At 41.9% G+C, this 16,646-nt stretch overlaps 1 protein-coding gene across 1 annotated transcript; it reads right to left on the bottom strand.

The window, feature by feature from the left end:
- Nucleotides 1-12,163: 12,163 nt before the first annotated feature.
- Nucleotides 12,164-13,331, bottom strand: LOC138786561 (putative uncharacterized protein FLJ45035). Its single transcript, XM_069963545.1, has 2 exons — nt 12,917-13,331; nt 12,164-12,231 (listed from the first exon to the last, which is right to left on the bottom strand). The coding sequence occupies exons 1-2, from the start codon at nt 13,329-13,331 to the stop codon at nt 12,164-12,166; spliced, it is 483 nt and encodes a 160-aa protein (XP_069819646.1).
- Nucleotides 13,332-16,646: the final 3,315 nt, after the last annotated feature.

Below are 16,646 nucleotides of genomic sequence, written 5' to 3'. Positions count from 1 at the left end.
TTTATTTATTTATTTTCTCAAATTACATTTAGATACGCACATACAGAAGCATTGTCTATTTATTATCACTGATGGAACTGGAGGAGGGAAGTGGCGGAAGGGCGCCGCGCACAACAAAAGATTTTTAAGAGTTAACGCGAAGGTTGGGGTAGACCCGGCCCCGTGCCACCCTAAAAAGGTCAAAGGCAAAGAAATTTGTCATCTACCTGTCGAGAAAGGGAAGAAGGTGGACGGGGGAGGCCAAAAGAGAACGTCTCGTTGACATTGAATGGATTCCTCGGTGGTGTACACTTATTTAAAATGCAAATATGTCTTGACGTGTTCTGGACACAATTAGTATATGTATGACCTAGGGCGGAATTTCATAACTCTATATAACAAAGCTGTCTGATGTCCAATAAATCATATTTGTTAGCGGTCACTTAACAGGTACAATCTGCCACTTAATTCGTAATTAACTGTGCATAGAAAAGTATGCGGAGAGTTCTTTTAACCTTTGTGTGTCAAGTCATTATTTGTCAGGATGTGGCCTACAGATGTATTAGGAACAACGCAATGGTTTCTAACTAGGTGAGAAGGGCCTGATCAATAATGTAAACGAGCGTGGACTGCTAGATCGGCATTCGTTTACTGAGCCTATTACACGGCTTGATAATCGTTTAGAAAGGGCTGCACAGACATCGTTAGCGATGTCCATGCAGCCCTTGTCCTAAACTGTTATGCATTACCTGACCAGGCTCTTGATCTCCTGCCCTATGGATGCTTCCCAGCACTGTGTGAGCTGGTAGGCCGCTTAGCCAATCACTGTCTGAGACCGTTAGACATAGCGATTAGTAATGAGCGAGCATGCTCGTCCGAGCTTGGTACGCATTTGAGTATTAGGGAACTCGATGGTACTCGTTACTCAAACAAGCATCTTGCGATACTCAAGACAATGGCATCTTCCTCTTCCTGTATGTTTGGTGGCTTTTTCTCAGCGAATCATCATGCAGGAAAGTCTTTGGGAGCTGGTAGCATCACATGGGAATCCTACATATCGATAGCAGCTATTGGCTGGCCAGATCAAATGACCCTGGCATATAAGTATCTGGGTAGGTGGTGCTCGTGTCAGATGCATGCTGGAAGAGATTAGGAACATAGCTGCCGTCTGTCAGGGAGAGCATTAGGGAGGGAATAAGCGTTCCTGTAGGCAGGGATACTAGAGAAAGAACCCAACAGCCCTTGTAAGGGCTTAAAATCTTTATATTTTTTTTTATTACTCCAGGCTGCTGGCTGGGACTTGCAGTGCAGCTACCACAATTTTAGCAGCACACTGCAGTGATCGACTGCTGGCAGAAAGAGGACAGCAGGTGGTGCATAAAGACCCCAAAGAAGTCCTCAGTACTATTATATTTTTTGTGGCTGGTACTGCTGCTGGTACATTGTATTGCTGTTATTTGTAGTACAGCTGCATAGAACCTCACTGCTCATTGTCCTGTGTAACAGGTGGCATACACCATATACCACCACTTACACACAGACTATACGACAACCTCCAAAAACTAGTGTGACCAGTATATTTTGTCATCTGCAGCCAGTCTACAGGGTTGCTTTATTTTTTAGCGCAGCCATATCCAAGCTCAGTGCTGATTGTTCTGTGTAAGAGGGTGGCATACTCCATATAGCAGCACTTACCCACAGACTATACGACAACCTCAAAAAACTAGTGTAACCAGTATGGTGCGATTAGGCAGCCTCAGAGGTATCCATACATGCTGCCCCTGCTGTTTCCTGTCCATTTCCGTGGCATTTCCATAATTTTCTGAGGTTGACAGGTTCTCACACAACCTTCCCTGGGCCGAGCTTGGGTCCCCTGCAAAAATGGTCGAGTTTCCCATTTGACTTCAATGAACTCAAAATGAGCACCTGAGTATCGTGAAATATTCGTCTCGAGTAACGAGCACCCGAGCATTTTAGTACTCGCTCATCACTAATAGCGATGTGTTGGCGGCTGCCAATGATCTTGGTGTCAGACCATTTAACACGATCAGCCGATAATGATTACATTATCGGCCAATATGACCTGATTCGGCCGATTATCGCTCCAAGTATATGGCACTTGTTGTTTGCCACTTGGGGAGCTGTTTCTTCTCTGGAATGTTTGTATTGCAGAAATAATGTGTGATTTAGTCAAAACTAATTGGGTATAATTGCAGTGATATTTGTTTTTGGTCCATATACCGACTTAGTAATGTGCATTGAATTTTGTTTAGGTCAAATTACGAGAGAGGAGCACAACTCGAGCATACTCAACTGAGATAATTTGGCATTCGGATACCATAGGGTAAGGAAGATGGATGCAGCCCTAGGGAGCTCAGGAAAACATGGATACAGCCTATGGCTTATGTCTGTATCCATGTTTTCACTCACTCCCTATGGCTGCATCCAACTTCTTCAGGCACCTAAAGAAGTTACTCAAGTAAACAGTTTTTGTAGAATGAGTTAGGACTAGGAGGAAATATCTTACCTAGTAATGCGCGCTCTGGCCATCCGATGCTCTGTCCTGCTGCTGTCATAGCCTATAGGGCAGTCTATAGAGTTGACAGAACCAGGCTATCTCTGTCAGCATGATATACTTTAGAAGGTGCGGTAACATGAATGCAGAAAAGTAATAATGTGCTGTCAGTTATGACTAGAGGCGAAGGTCCAGCACAGATGGAGGCAAAACACATCCAAGGCCTGAGTGGGTCTTCAACCTGGGTAATGGCTATTTACAACTGCAGAGATGCACAGGTTATGTCTTCTCTTATTGAAGTTATTTACTTTTCCTTTTCTCCGTTCAACCCAGACCACTAAGTAGACTCCTTCCAGCCTCAGCAAAGTTTCCCATCCATATAACTTTGGCCTATCACTTTCCAGCACAGTCAATATATATTCTTCATCTTTTACTAAAGCCCAGAAGCTTCTCTTCCTGCTGCCCCTAGTGCCTTGATAGCTATAGTTATACCCACAAAAACAATTCCAGACAGTGCCCTAGCTAATAGTTCTGTACACAATAAGAGTGCCCCCCTTGTTCCCGTGCAGTTAGGGCCCTATTCCACCGGACGATTATCTTTCGCATAATCGTTAACGATTAATGATCTCAAACGACCGCTATTGCGAAAGACCTGAGAACGTTCACTCATTTCCACGGAACGATAATCGTTACTTATGATCGAGTTTTTTCTTCGCTATTTCTTCACTATTGCTTTCGTATCTACTGCGAACGACCGAACGATGTCTTTTTCAATGCGAACGATTTGCGAACAAGCAACGATAAAAATAGGTCCAGGTCTTATAAAGCGATCAACGATTTCTCGTTCGGTCGTTAATCGTTAACTGCATTTCAACTGAACGATTATCGTTTAGATTCGAACGATTTAACGATAATCTGAACGATAATCGTCCGGTGGAATAGGGCCCTTACAGTGTCCCATTTTGTGTCCATGCACAGTTATCATGCCAACCTAATGCACCTACACACTGCATTGCTTACAGTAATAGTGCCCCAAGCATAAAATGCACAATCCTAGTGCCCTATTCACAATAATTGTGCTTCCTTAGTGGCAGCATTCAGGAATAGGATACGTTTACGCAACTTTTTTCCTCTACGTTTTTGAAAAGAAAAAGTGACGTTCATCATTTTGCTGTTTGGTGCCCATCAGTGCAGTGGCGGCTGTTGGTACATTATTCTAGGTTAGGTGTGCTGATTGCCCTTTGGTTGTGTCTTTAATTGAAAAGTCCTTGAATTTATTAGTAAAAACTCTGTGTGAACAACTAAAAAATAATGCCCGCTGTTTGCAAAAAGAAAATAATTGACATAATTATTTTGATGTCCACGCAGACATCCGTTATTTTATACATTGTGTGCATTGGACGTCCGTCATTCCATTGACTTCAATTAAAGAAAATTAAATTGCAGCAATAAAGGATCTGTTTTTATATAGAAAAGGTGGATGCCTTTTTTTTTTTTTGACGTTGTGTAAACATAGCCATAATGTCCACTTACTACTTACTACTCCTACAAGTAATAGCGCCTTTTATTGCTCTCCTTACAGCAATAGTGGTCCCTACTGCCTTTTCTCTGGTCATGAGATAGACAACAATTCTAACTATATAAATGGACTGCAAACCACGTAGTAGAGACGTACTGTCATGGGAACACCACAACTAACAATTTTCTTGTACATTAAAGGGCTTTTAAGAATACAGTGGTACTTTGGTTTAAGATCATTTTGGTTTAAGAGTTCACAGTTTTTTTTTAATTGTGACTTGGTTTAAGAGCATTGCTTTGGTTTAAGAGCTCCCTGTACTGGGTTTGAGCGTGAATGGAGGAGGGGCATGCTCTGCATAGCGGGGTCTACAGAACTGTACTCTGACCCAGGAAGTCTCCATCACCTTCCAAATCATATCAGATCCACTTTAGGCTGGGGCTTACATCAGGGGACAAGACTGTGGAGGTAATCTCTCCATAGCTGTAACCTCTCTCCCTGGACAGAGAGTGCTGCATGTATGTGCCCACATCTGCCCTGCTCATTCCTTCATGCTCCCTGCAGTCTCTGTCCGTCCTTGTGTTTCCCATCCTCTCCATTACTGTACAGTAACTTATATTACATATTCTGCTGTTTCTGAATGTTTGTTTTATCTGTTTAACATGTTATTCAGAATAATAAATCATTATTTTTGGGGTGTGGAACCAATTGTCTGCATTTCTATGATTTCTTATGGGAAAAATTGGTTTGTTTTAAGAGTGGATTTGGATTACAAGCATGGTCCCGGAACAGACTCCAGAAGTATATACAGTGAAACATCTTTGAGAAAACCACCCAAAATTGCATTGAAAAGTCGTCTTCTATGGGGGTGTTCTTCTCAAATAAAATAGTCGCCGTATATACGGTCACTTGAAAATCCATCACAGAAAATCTTGCCTGGATAAGGGGATGGTCTCCTCCTCCTTCTATTAGAGATGAGCAAACCTGCCTAAAGTTCTGTTTTGCACAAACCCGAACAGTATTTGAATCCCACTGTCTAGAGAAGGTGGATGCAGCCTGAAGATTGCCCTAGCAACCAATCAGATTCCACCTTTCATTTTCCAAAGAGTCTGTGAGGAATTAAAAGTGGAATCTGATTGGTTGCTAGGGGCAACTGAGCCAGTTCTACTTTACACTAGTTTGATAAATCTCCCCCTATGTGTATTGGGTGGCTGTCATTCTGTTGACATCAATGTATTCTATTGACTTCAATTACAATAATAGTCACAAAAAGCATGAATCAAAAGTCATCAAAAAGTCTCAAGCAAAATAGTACCAAAAACTACAGATCATGGCACAAAAATGAGCTAGAAAGGTAAAAAAAAAAGCATTTCCAGAAGTCAGGAAGCAGCAGTTGGGTGAACCTCTAGGTTTTGTCCTTTTAGCTAGTGACAGGTCGTCTTTTGGTGGTAAAATAAAATAAAAGCTATAGAAATTGGGTATCATTGTTATCGTACTGACCCACAGAATATGAATAACTTGACCGTTTTACCGTAACTTGCATGCCAAACAAATGAAACCTCCCAAAATTTGAAATCTTTCTCTCCCCTCAGTGCTACAGTGGTTTGCAATAAATTAGAATATCAACAAAAAGTTTTTAGTTTTTTTTCCCAGTAATTCAATTCAAAAAGTGACCTCATATATTCTATTACATACAGAGTGAACTTTTTCAAGCGTTTATTTCTGTTAAAGTTGATGATTATGGATTACAGCCAACAAAACTTCAAAAGTCAGTATTTCAGAAAATTAGAATAATAAACCCAAAACACCTGCAATGGCTTCCTAAGTGTTATAAAAGGTCCCTTAAAGGGGTAGTCCACCCAAAAAAAATTTCTTTCAAATCAACTGGTACCATAAAGTGCCAGAGATTTGTAATTCACTTCTATTAAAAAATCTCAAGTTTTCCAGTACTTATCAGCTGCTGTGTGTCCAGCAGGAAGTGGTGTTTTCTTTCCTGTCTGACACAGTGCTCTCTGTTGCCTCCTTTGACCATGTCAGGAACTGTCCAAAACAGGAGCAAATCCTCATAGAAAACCTCTCCTGCTCTCCAGACTCGAAATAATACAACTTCCTGTTGGGCATACAGCAGCTGATAAGTACTGGAAGGCTTGAGATTTTTTAATAGAAGTAAATTACAAATCTCTGGCACTTCATGGCAGCAGTTGATTTGAAAGAAAAAAAATTTGGGTGAACTACCCCTTTAAGCCTCTATTCCACGGGTCGTTTAAAGGAGCAATATCGTTCGTATTCGGCCGATATCGGCCACTACGGACGATATACGTCCCGTGGAATAGAGTGCAACGATCAGCCGACATTGTTCATGTCAGCTGATCGTTGCAGTCGCTTGTTTTTCAACATGTTGAAAAACAAGCGACTGATATAGCAGCGATCTGCTGCCGTCGCTCCGTTGAATAGGAGTGTCGGCAGCAGATGCTGCTATATCCTATGGGCTGCCCGGACGATCAGCGATCCTCCGAGCAGCCCCTCCCGCACTCACCTGCTCGCTGCAGCCGCGTTAAATAGCGGCGGCAGCGAGCGGGAACGAGGAGCAAACGAGCGCTAATAGCGCTCGTTTGCTCCTCCAATCGACTCGTGGAATAGGGGCAATAGTCTGGTTCAGTATGCAACACAATCATGGGGAAGACTGCTGACTTGACAGATGTCCAGAAGGCAGTCATTCACACACTCCACAAGGAGGATAAGCCACAAAAGTTCATTGCTAAAGGAACTGGCTGTTCTCAGAGTGCTGTATCAAAGCATATTAATGGAAAGTGGGGTGGAAGGAAAAAGTGTGGTAGAAAAAGATGCACAAGCAACTGGGAGAACCGTAGTTTTAACAGGATTGTAATGAAAATACCATTCAAAAATTTGGAAGAGATTCCCAAAGAGTAGACTGCTGCTGGAGTCAGTGCTTCAAAAGCCACCACATCCAGACGTCTGCAGGACATGGGCTACAAGTGTTGCATTCCATGTGTCACGCCACTCCTGACCAATAAACAACGCCAGAAGCGTCTTATCTGGGCCAAGGAAAAGAAGAACTGGACTGTTGACCAGTGGTCCAAGGTGCTGATTTCAGATGAAAGTAAATTTTGCGTTTCATTTGGAAATCAAGGTCCCAGAGCCTGGAGGAAGAGTGGAGAGGCTGTACACAATCCAAGCTGCTTGAGGTCTAGTGTGAAGTTTCCACAATCTGTGATGGTTTGCGGAGCCATGTCATCTGCTGGTTTAGGTTCACTGTGTTTCATCAACACCAAAGTCGTCTACCAGGAAATTTTAGAGCACTTCATGCTTCCCTGTGCTGAAAAGATTTTTGGAGATGGAATTTTCATCTTCCAGCAGGATTTGGCACCTGCCCACACTGCCAAAAGTACCAATACCTGGTTTACTAACCACAGCATCACTGTGCCCGATTGGCCAGCAAACTCGCCAGACCTTAGCCCCATAGAGAATTTATGGGGTATTGTCAAGAGGAAGATGAAAGGCACCAGACCCATACAATGCAGACGAGCTGAAGGCTGCTATCAAAGCAACATGGGCTTCAATAACCCCTCTGCAGTGCCATCAGCTGATCACCTCCATGCCACATTGCCGCATTGATGCCGACATTCATGCAAAAGGTGCCCCGACCAAGTATTGAGGGCATTTACTGTACGGACATTTCATTTGGTCGACATTTCTGTGTTAAAAACATTTTTTTCAGTTGGTTTTATATAATATTCTAATTTTCTGAAATACTTTTGGCTTTTTGTTGGCTGTAATCCTTAATCATTAACTTTAGCAGAAATAAACGCTTGAAAAAGTTCACTCTGTATGTAATGATGGGGGGCCTAATTTAAGACCGGCGTATGAGTACGCCCATCTTGATAAATCCCCCAAAATGTGTACTTTTTAGGGCATGTCCCATTTACAGAAATGTTCCACAATAATATTGGCAGTCACAAGTATTGATTATAATATCTTATGTAATAAATTACATTCTGTAATTAAAGCAAAAGCTAAAAAAAGTCATATGTTTATATGTACAGTAATAGTTACTATACTTCTGGACATCATAAAAAATGAATATTCAAAAGAGAAAAATTTAAAAAAAAAAAAAAGAACATGAATAAGACCTTTACTGTAGATATTATAGCCGGGGAGGATGTTTAAGGTTGTGATAGAGAAGTTAATAGACTTCCTTAATGACATTCTATAGATGTATTCATTTCAGGGTATTGGCAATTAGTTGCACCTTTGATAGCCCTTACAGAATCAATACAAGAGCCTTAGAATGCATGAAGGACATTGAGCAGTAATCTCTATACTTCCATGGCTCAAGGTTTAGCAAAACAGAACACAATCCAAGTGTCTCTTTCTATATAATCTTACCTTATAATTGACTTCAGGTTTTGTGGATGATCAGACATTGACTGGAGATTGGACATTGACTAGTCTCAAAATAAAGTGAACCTATTGTAATAGGTCCGTGAGCAATTTAAAAAAGTTTTATTAAGGTTTTTATGTTTGTTTTTTTTTTATGGCTAAAGTACTGTACGAAATTGACTTGTCAGTTTGTTTTCTTAATTACATTTGGCCAACTAAGGCAATGTACATGGTATACATTTGAATACCCTTAGATCAAAATTCATAAATTTACCACCCACAGTGTAACCGGCAGGGTCTATTAAGTTTAAAGGACCAAAGGTAGACTTCTAACGTGTTTCCCAGAAAATAAAACGCCCTCCTAAAATAAGACACCCCAACTACCCTAGCAACTAGCCTAAAGTAAGGCATCCCCCTACTCCAAACTAGGGCACCCCCTGAAAGTAAGGTGCCCCCCGAAAGTAAGGCTGCCCGTTGCCACCCGCCGCCACCCAGGACACACCTAATCCCCTTGTGGAGCTTCACAGCCGGCACCGCAGGCAGCTTGGTCCATCTGCACGTCCTGCCGCACGTCCCACCGCACACTAACACACAACACTGCACGCCGCTCCTCGTCCCGCCGGCACATATCGCTGCACGCGGCAACCCATCTCGCAAGGATGCGAGTATTCTAGGGAGGTTCAGGGGGATGTCTTATTTCTCTCTGCCCCCATCCGTGTGAACAACTAAAATAATGTCCGTTGTTTGCAAAAACGTCCGCATTAATTTGACGTCTGTGCAAAAAATGTCTGTAATTCAATACACTATGGGGGAGATTTATCAAACTGGTGTAAAGTAGAACTGGCTCAGTTGCCCCTAGCAACCAATCAGATTTCACCTTTAATTCCTCACAGAATCTTTGAAAAGTAAAAGGTGGAATCTGACTGGTTGCTAGGGGCAACTGAGCCAGTTCTACTTTACACCAGTTTGATAAATCTCCCCCATAGTGTCTGTTTTTGAGCAAATATTAATATAAGACACTGTCTTATTTTTGAGGAGACACAGTAGTAACTGCTTTCGGTCTATTTTTTAGTGTACAGTATTATATTGTTGTTTTTTTTATTTTAATTTTAGGGACTCAAAAGTGAACGCGCCTATGGTTTTGACTCCTGTGAAATTACAGTATAATATAATCTATCTATGTTTGCGGCCAGGGCACAGTGGTAGAGAGATGCAAATGTTTGCGCAAACCCCCCTGCTTTGTGAAAAAATATTGCTGCCCTGCACTGAGCTCACCAAGTGGGTGGAGCTTTGCACAGAGGGGGGTGGCCTTCCTGTGTACCAAATTTACTACAATTTAAACCCGCTAACAGGCATAGACAGTAGTTGAAATCTACACCAGCTCCAAGCTAACATAGATTTCCTATGCTGCCACACAAGCAGCCTCAGAGACATAGGATTTATTGACTGGCCTGCACTTCTCTATAAATCCTGTACAGCTGACACAGCATGGGTTTTTACAAAGACCAGCATATTAACCCTTTAAGGACCGTGCTAACTTTCGTTTTTGCGTTTTCGTTTTTTCCTCCATGTGCTTAAAAGGCCATAGCACTTGCATTTTACACCTACAGACCCACATGAGCCCTTATTATTTGCGTCACTAATTGTACTTCGCAATGACAGGCTGAATTTTTCCATTAAATATGCTGCGAAACCAGAAAAAAATTATATGCGCAGTGAAATTGAAAAAAAAAAACGCAATTATTTTTCTTTGGGGGGGCTTCATTTTTACGCCGTGTGTCCTATGGAAAAACTTAGTTGTTATATATGTTCCTCAAGTCATTACGATTAAAACGATATGTAACATGTATAACTTTTATTGTATCTGATGGCCTGTAAAAAATTAAACCATTGTTAACAAATATACGTTCCTTAAAATCGCTCTATTCCCAGCCTTATAACGCTTTTATCCTTTGGTCTATGGGGCTGTGTCAGGTGTCATTTTTTGCGCCATGATGTGTTCTTTCTATCGGTACCTTGATTGCGCATATGCGACTTTTTGATCGCTTTATATTACATTTTTTCTGGATTTGATGCGACCAAAAATGCGCAATTTTGCACTTTGGGATTTTTTTTTGCGCTTACACCGTTTACCGTGCGAGATCAGGAATGGGATTAATTAATAGTTCGGGCGATTACGCACGCGGCGATAGCAAACATGTTTATTTATTTATTTTTATTTGTAAAATGGGAAAAGGGGGGTGATTCAGACTTTTATTAGTGGAGGGGATTTTTTTATTAATAAAAACACTTTTTTTTAACTTTCCCTCACAGTAATATGAAGCCCCCTGGGGAACTTCTATATACACAGAACTGATCTCCCATTGAGATCAATCCTGTGTATATAATAGAGCAATGATCCATCAGATCGGTGCTCTATTATAATGGTCTGCTGCAGACCATCTGAATAGATTGCCGAGCCGGGATCAGCGTCATTCCGACGCTGAGCCCCGGCCGGCTCATTAGAACGGATCTCCCCTCCGCGATTGCAGAGGGGAGATCCCCCACTGGACACCAGGGAGAGGGGGCACAGCTGCTATTCAAATGCAGCTGTCAGCTTTGACAGCTAATACACGCGGTCCCTGGCTACACATAGCAACCGGGGACCGCGCGCTGCAGAGAGGGCTCACGCCGGGAGACCTCTCTGTTTACTCTTAACGGCCGCATGACGGGTATACCCGTCATGCGTCGTTAAGAGGTTAAATGCCTGTCTTAGTAAATCCCCCCACATAGGTTTGATCCATTGTGCTCAATGGACACACAGTGCAGGTACACTATGGTATATGTCAGGATTTTGTTCTGTCGGAATGTGAATGTAGTTTTATATGTGACCTACTGATTCTTCCCCAATGGCCGATCTCTAATTTCTGGGAGATAAAGCCAACACCAGAGCCGTATGGCAGCAGCTTGCTTCCCTGTCCCAATTCCAACTGACCATGTGTAAATGGGGATCAGGAGACATTGCTGTTGGCTGAATAAGTATAGGTATCTGCAATGTAATGCTAACTTAAAGGGGTACTCCAGCGGGGGGTCCCTCCTTCTTCACTGAGTGGCTGAGCGGCCTGCGTCAGACACCTAAAAGCGGCCGGGAACCGGGCACCGGAGCGCTGCGAAGCGGGACCCGCCGCTGGAACCGGGGAGGTGAGTGGACGTCTTTTCCCTCGGCTACCTCCTCCCCGGTTCCAGCAAAAAAATGCCCCCCCCCCCCCGCTGGAGTACCCCATTAATAGTCAACCAATACAATTAAAGAAATTACAAATAGTTAAAGGTAATAAATTCTCTGCCTGAATCCATAGCTCTATATTCATATTTGTCCTTTATATCTTATAAGCGCCTAAAATAGAAACACTTTGAGGTTGTAATACCAAAATATAATCACTCTATGTAAAAATATATATTTTTTTAAATTAACCAACTACTGCCTATACAGAATCTCGAAGATCATGGGCCATATGAGAAAATAACATAAGAGGAGAATAGACAGACCATAGTGCCTTTTCCTGCTGACATCTTCAACATTTCTTTGTAATGAAAAACTAACACATTTCCCGGTAACAAACCACAAAAACTTTGTATTCAATTAATTAAAAAAAAAAAATAAATAATAATAATAATTAATAAAAAAAAAAATTAAACCCAAATGGATCGATTTATTTGTTGTAAACTAATTTGCGTGATTTTTTTTTTTTTTTTTTTAACATTATGAAGACAATTTACCTCCACTTTGTGTTCCTTCCACTTTTACAGACCTGAACCCGTTGAACCCTAAACAGTTTGTCAGCTAAAAGAGAATGAAGTTGAGATAATAATCATGACAATACAAATGCACGGATGAAGGATCTAGAAGAGGATGGGTCAAGAATGTGACAGATGCTGCCTGTGTCATGGAGATGAGTTGTGGTCTAATCGGACCTCACTTGTGTCAAAAGAGATAATTCAGGACTAAATGGATACAGAAAGGAGGCATTGACTAGATATAGCCGCCATTATCTCGTTGGGTAATGAGAATACATAAATAAAACAATCACTTGCGTGTCGGTAACTATCATTGAATCCTACTGATCTCTAAGCGGACTCCTTTTATCATAATGATTTCTTAATGTCCTAATAATGAATGTTTGTGATACTTCCCTTCAATCTGCTGCTGCTATGTACATGTTTGGCAATTAGGGACATAGGAATGACAAGTAAGAATAATGGTGGACAAGACTGGGGGGGAGCCACCATTAAAAGCCCAGATTCAAAGTCGTTAATGAAGAAAAAAAAATACTGTCAAGTAATTTATATAGATGATGCCTGGAAATGCCACTGGATTAAAAAGAAATATATACATGTTGTGTAAGAACTCCCGGCCTCTGTTTAAGTATGTATTAATCTATGGTGGTTACATTGGAAACTCAAGCTACTGTGCTAGGAGAGCAGGATCCCATCTCCTATGTGTGTACAGTACATGGGAAACATTATACCAGCTAGCTCGGTGACTGGAGACATCATGTGTGTTAGCTTGGTGACAGGAGACATTATATGAGCTAGCTTGGTGACAGGAGACATCATATGAGCTAGCTTGGTGACAGGAGACATCATATGAGCTAGCTCGGTGACTGGAGACATCATAACAGCTAGCTCGGTGACTGGAGACATCATACCAGCTAGCTCGGTGACTGGAGACATCATACCAGCTAGCTCAGTGACTGGAGACATCATATGAGCTAGCTTGGTGACAGGAGACATCATATGAGCTAGCTCGGTGACTGGAGACATCATAACAGCTAGCTCGGTGACTGGAGACATCATACCAGCTAGCTCGGTGACTGGAGACATCATACCAGCTAGCTCGGTGACTGGAGACATCATACCAGCTAGCTCGGTGACTGGAGACATTATAATTATGTGAACATACTAGCACAGAGGAATACTAAACACAGAGAATGCCTAAAAGCATAAAACTCAGCTCTGTCAATAATCTCCTTTACCTTGATCCTGGTCTCACATTGCAATTAAAACTGATGAATTTGTAAACAAATAAGACACTGTGCTTTCTATGGTTGTAAGACAACTAGCTGCAGCAGGAGCCTCCCACCTCTGCCCTGTTTGCTTTACATCATGGGCTCACGACAGGTTGAAAACTGACAGACGCATTTAAATGGGTTCCCTGGTGGTCCAGTGGCTGGATTAAAGGGGAACTCTGGATAAGAAAAACTTGTTTTCTATTAAAAGTACATTAAAAGTTATATAGATGTGTCTATACAATGTATTACCGTATCTGTGTGGTTCTGCCACACTGGTAGCTGATAGAAATCCAGGAAGTAAAAAAAATGGCCCATGTGCCAATTCGCATTGTCTCCTGCTCCCACTGCTCTCCCCCATTTGGAGACAAAGATTCCATGCCTCTGTCTTACTTTGTGTGTGTTTGCTGAGCACAGGCTGATGATGCAGAGAGGGGGCAGGGCATGATGTCACAGGAGGCTTGGCTGGATCCCCCAATCCCCTGAGTGATCCACCATCTCTGACCAGCCAGAAGCAGGTTCTGCATTAATTTTACTGATTGTGATGGGTGGGGGACTGTGATGATCAGCTGAGGGAAAGCATTGCATTCTGGGAACTGCTCAACCAGGAAGGACAGAAACACAATACAGAACAACACCCCACCACCACCACCACCACCACCACCAAACAAATGGATTTTTGGTAGTTTCAAAACTGGGATAGACAGGTAAGTAATGCTATATGCTTCTGCAGAAGTTTCATTTTTTTTTAACCTCTACCTGGAGTTCCCCTTTAACTAGTTGTGATGCAATTGCTACAAGCCGATCTGTCATACTTACTGCCCAAGTCCTCTTCTGATTCCCTATGGTATCCCCGGCTGGGCCATTATTTTAGGCTGTCTTCAGCAGCCTGAAACAATCGAACATCGATAACATTGATCAGTGCAGTACATATGTACCGCACTGACCCCTATGAGCAATCATGTTACTGCTCATAGGAGTTCCTTAGGGGGACTTAGTGTAAAAAAAAAAAAAAAGAAGTAAATAAAAATCATATATAACAAAAATTCCATTACCGCCCCCTTTTATATACATAAAAAAACTAATATATTTGCTATCGCACCATGCGGAATAGCCCAAACTATTACATTATCACACTATTTATCTCATACAGTAGACAGCATAAGCACAAAAACTTGCCAAAATGGAAAATTGCTGATTTTTGGCTGCATTACATCCATATAAAAATTAATAAACAGTGATCAAAAAGTTGCATATATGCAAGCAAGATACCAATAAAAACTACAGATTATGGTGCAATAAATGATGCCTCAAATAGCCCCATAGACCAAAAAATAAAATGAAAGTTATATAACTGTCCCATAGTTGTAATCTTAGGAACATAGATAACATGTTACTTTTACTACAGGGTGAACGGTGTAAATACAGAAATAAAAAATAAAAAAATTTCAATTTCACAGAAGAAATATATATTTTTTCGGTTTTGTTGCTTATTTTATAAAAAAATTCAAGTATGCCTTTTAAAAACGAGGAGGGAAAAACAAAAGTGTAAAAAACAAAATTGGCTGGGTTCTTAAAGAGAACCAATCATGGACCAATTTCAAAAATTTTTATTCCCTTATTAAATGTAATTATTTATTAACATTTGCAAATACTTTTCTTTCTTTTTTTCGCCGCGTTTTCGATTTATTCACTAATTAATTCACTGTCTCGCCATCTCTTTCAAGATGGCGCCCAGCCTTACTGCACCGCTACAGAGGAGTAGGTAAAGTATAAGATACAGACTGCAAAAGCAGTCAGTATCTTCAAGAAGACTATTTATGAAGATACAGACTGCCTTTACCTAATCCTTTGTAGCGCTGTAGTAAGGCCGGGCGATGCCATATTGATGACGTCACTTGCGTTCCAGCGGTGCGTTCCACCGTCGGAACGCAAGGGACGGAATCCAGATGGCGCCCGGCCTTACTGCGCTGCTACAAAGAAGTAGGTAAAGTATAAGATACAGACTGCAAAGGCAGTCTGTATCTTCATAAATAGACTTCATGAAAATACAGACTGCTTTTGCAGTACAGCGGTGCAGTGTGGCCGGGCGCCATCTTGATAATGTCACTTGTGTTCCAGCGGTGCGTTCCACCGCTGAAACGCACCGCTGAAGCGCAAGTGACATCATTAAGATGGCGGCGACCGGCCTTACTTTACCTACTTTAGATATAGACTTAGGGAAAGATAACCTTTTATACCAGGGACAGTTAAATTTAGATGATAGGTTCTCTTTAAAGGGTAACTATCAGCAGGTTAGGCTAATTTTATTTGCTGATAGCCCCCTAATGCATACGGGGTGCTAAGGAGGAAGGTATGTCTCTTACCTTTCTCCTCTGCGCTGTTCCTGTGTAATTAGTAGTTGAATCAATGGCCCGGAGCACCATTAGGAGCACTGGCCTGCCCCTATCGCGCTGAGGCCGCCGCTCCTAATGATAATCTATGGAGCAGGTGGGCTGGATCAGTGCTATGGGGGTGGGCCAGTGCTCCTAATGGTGCTCTGGGCTGTGGTTTTAACTATTAACTGCACTGGAAAGGCGCCAATGAGGAAGGTAAGAGGCATACCTTCCTCCTCAGCGTCCCTGTGCACAATAGGGAGCTATCAGCAGGTTAAATTAGTCTAACCTGTTCATAGTTCCCTTTTAAGAGGTTAAAGGGGTTATCCACCTAAGTGTGTGTGTGGGGGGGGGGTGTAGTATAGGTTTAGATCTTTGCTTGCTGACTGTGAAAGAAAACATTCTGGTTCCATCCAGACTCTAAGAACCTCTATAACACTTACAATGCACAGAGCTGTGACACAAAGACAGGTACATATGCCTGCATTTACTGACAGCAAGCAGATATAGAACTATAACGCTTCATATTACAGAAACCTAGGCTCAGGGACACATGTAAGTCTATGGAAGCAGCACAGGTGCATGGAGATGATGCAGATAATGTCTCCTGGGGGTCGGGTTACCAAGTCAATAGACAGCTAACCAGGCCCCCAGAGAGCAGATCACATGTACTCAGACCACAAAGTGAGGGGGGAAGCATGGTCTGAGTGGATTGAGAGTAGAGGATTTTAGACAACAAGAATCTATAAGAATGAGAAAAAAACAGGGAGAGGGTGGATGATAGGTTATACATGTAGATTAGACATAGGGTGGTA

This window comes from Dendropsophus ebraccatus, chromosome 3 (genome assembly GCF_027789765.1).
Source record: "Dendropsophus ebraccatus isolate aDenEbr1 chromosome 3, aDenEbr1.pat, whole genome shotgun sequence".
Lineage (NCBI taxonomy): Eukaryota > Metazoa > Chordata > Amphibia > Anura > Hylidae > Dendropsophus > Dendropsophus ebraccatus.
The sequence above is the reverse complement of the archived record's forward strand: the minus strand, read 5'-3'. Positions and strand labels throughout refer to the sequence as shown.

Coding starts and splice junctions, on each gene's coding strand:
- LOC138786561 (XM_069963545.1), bottom strand. CDS start 13,331: ATGTCTCCAGTCACCGAGCTAGCTGGTATGATGTCTCCAGTCACCGAG. Junction 12,232..12,916: donor TCCAGTCACCGAGCTAGCTG/GTATAATGTTTC, acceptor ATTCTCTTTTAG/CTGACAAACTGTTTAGGGTT.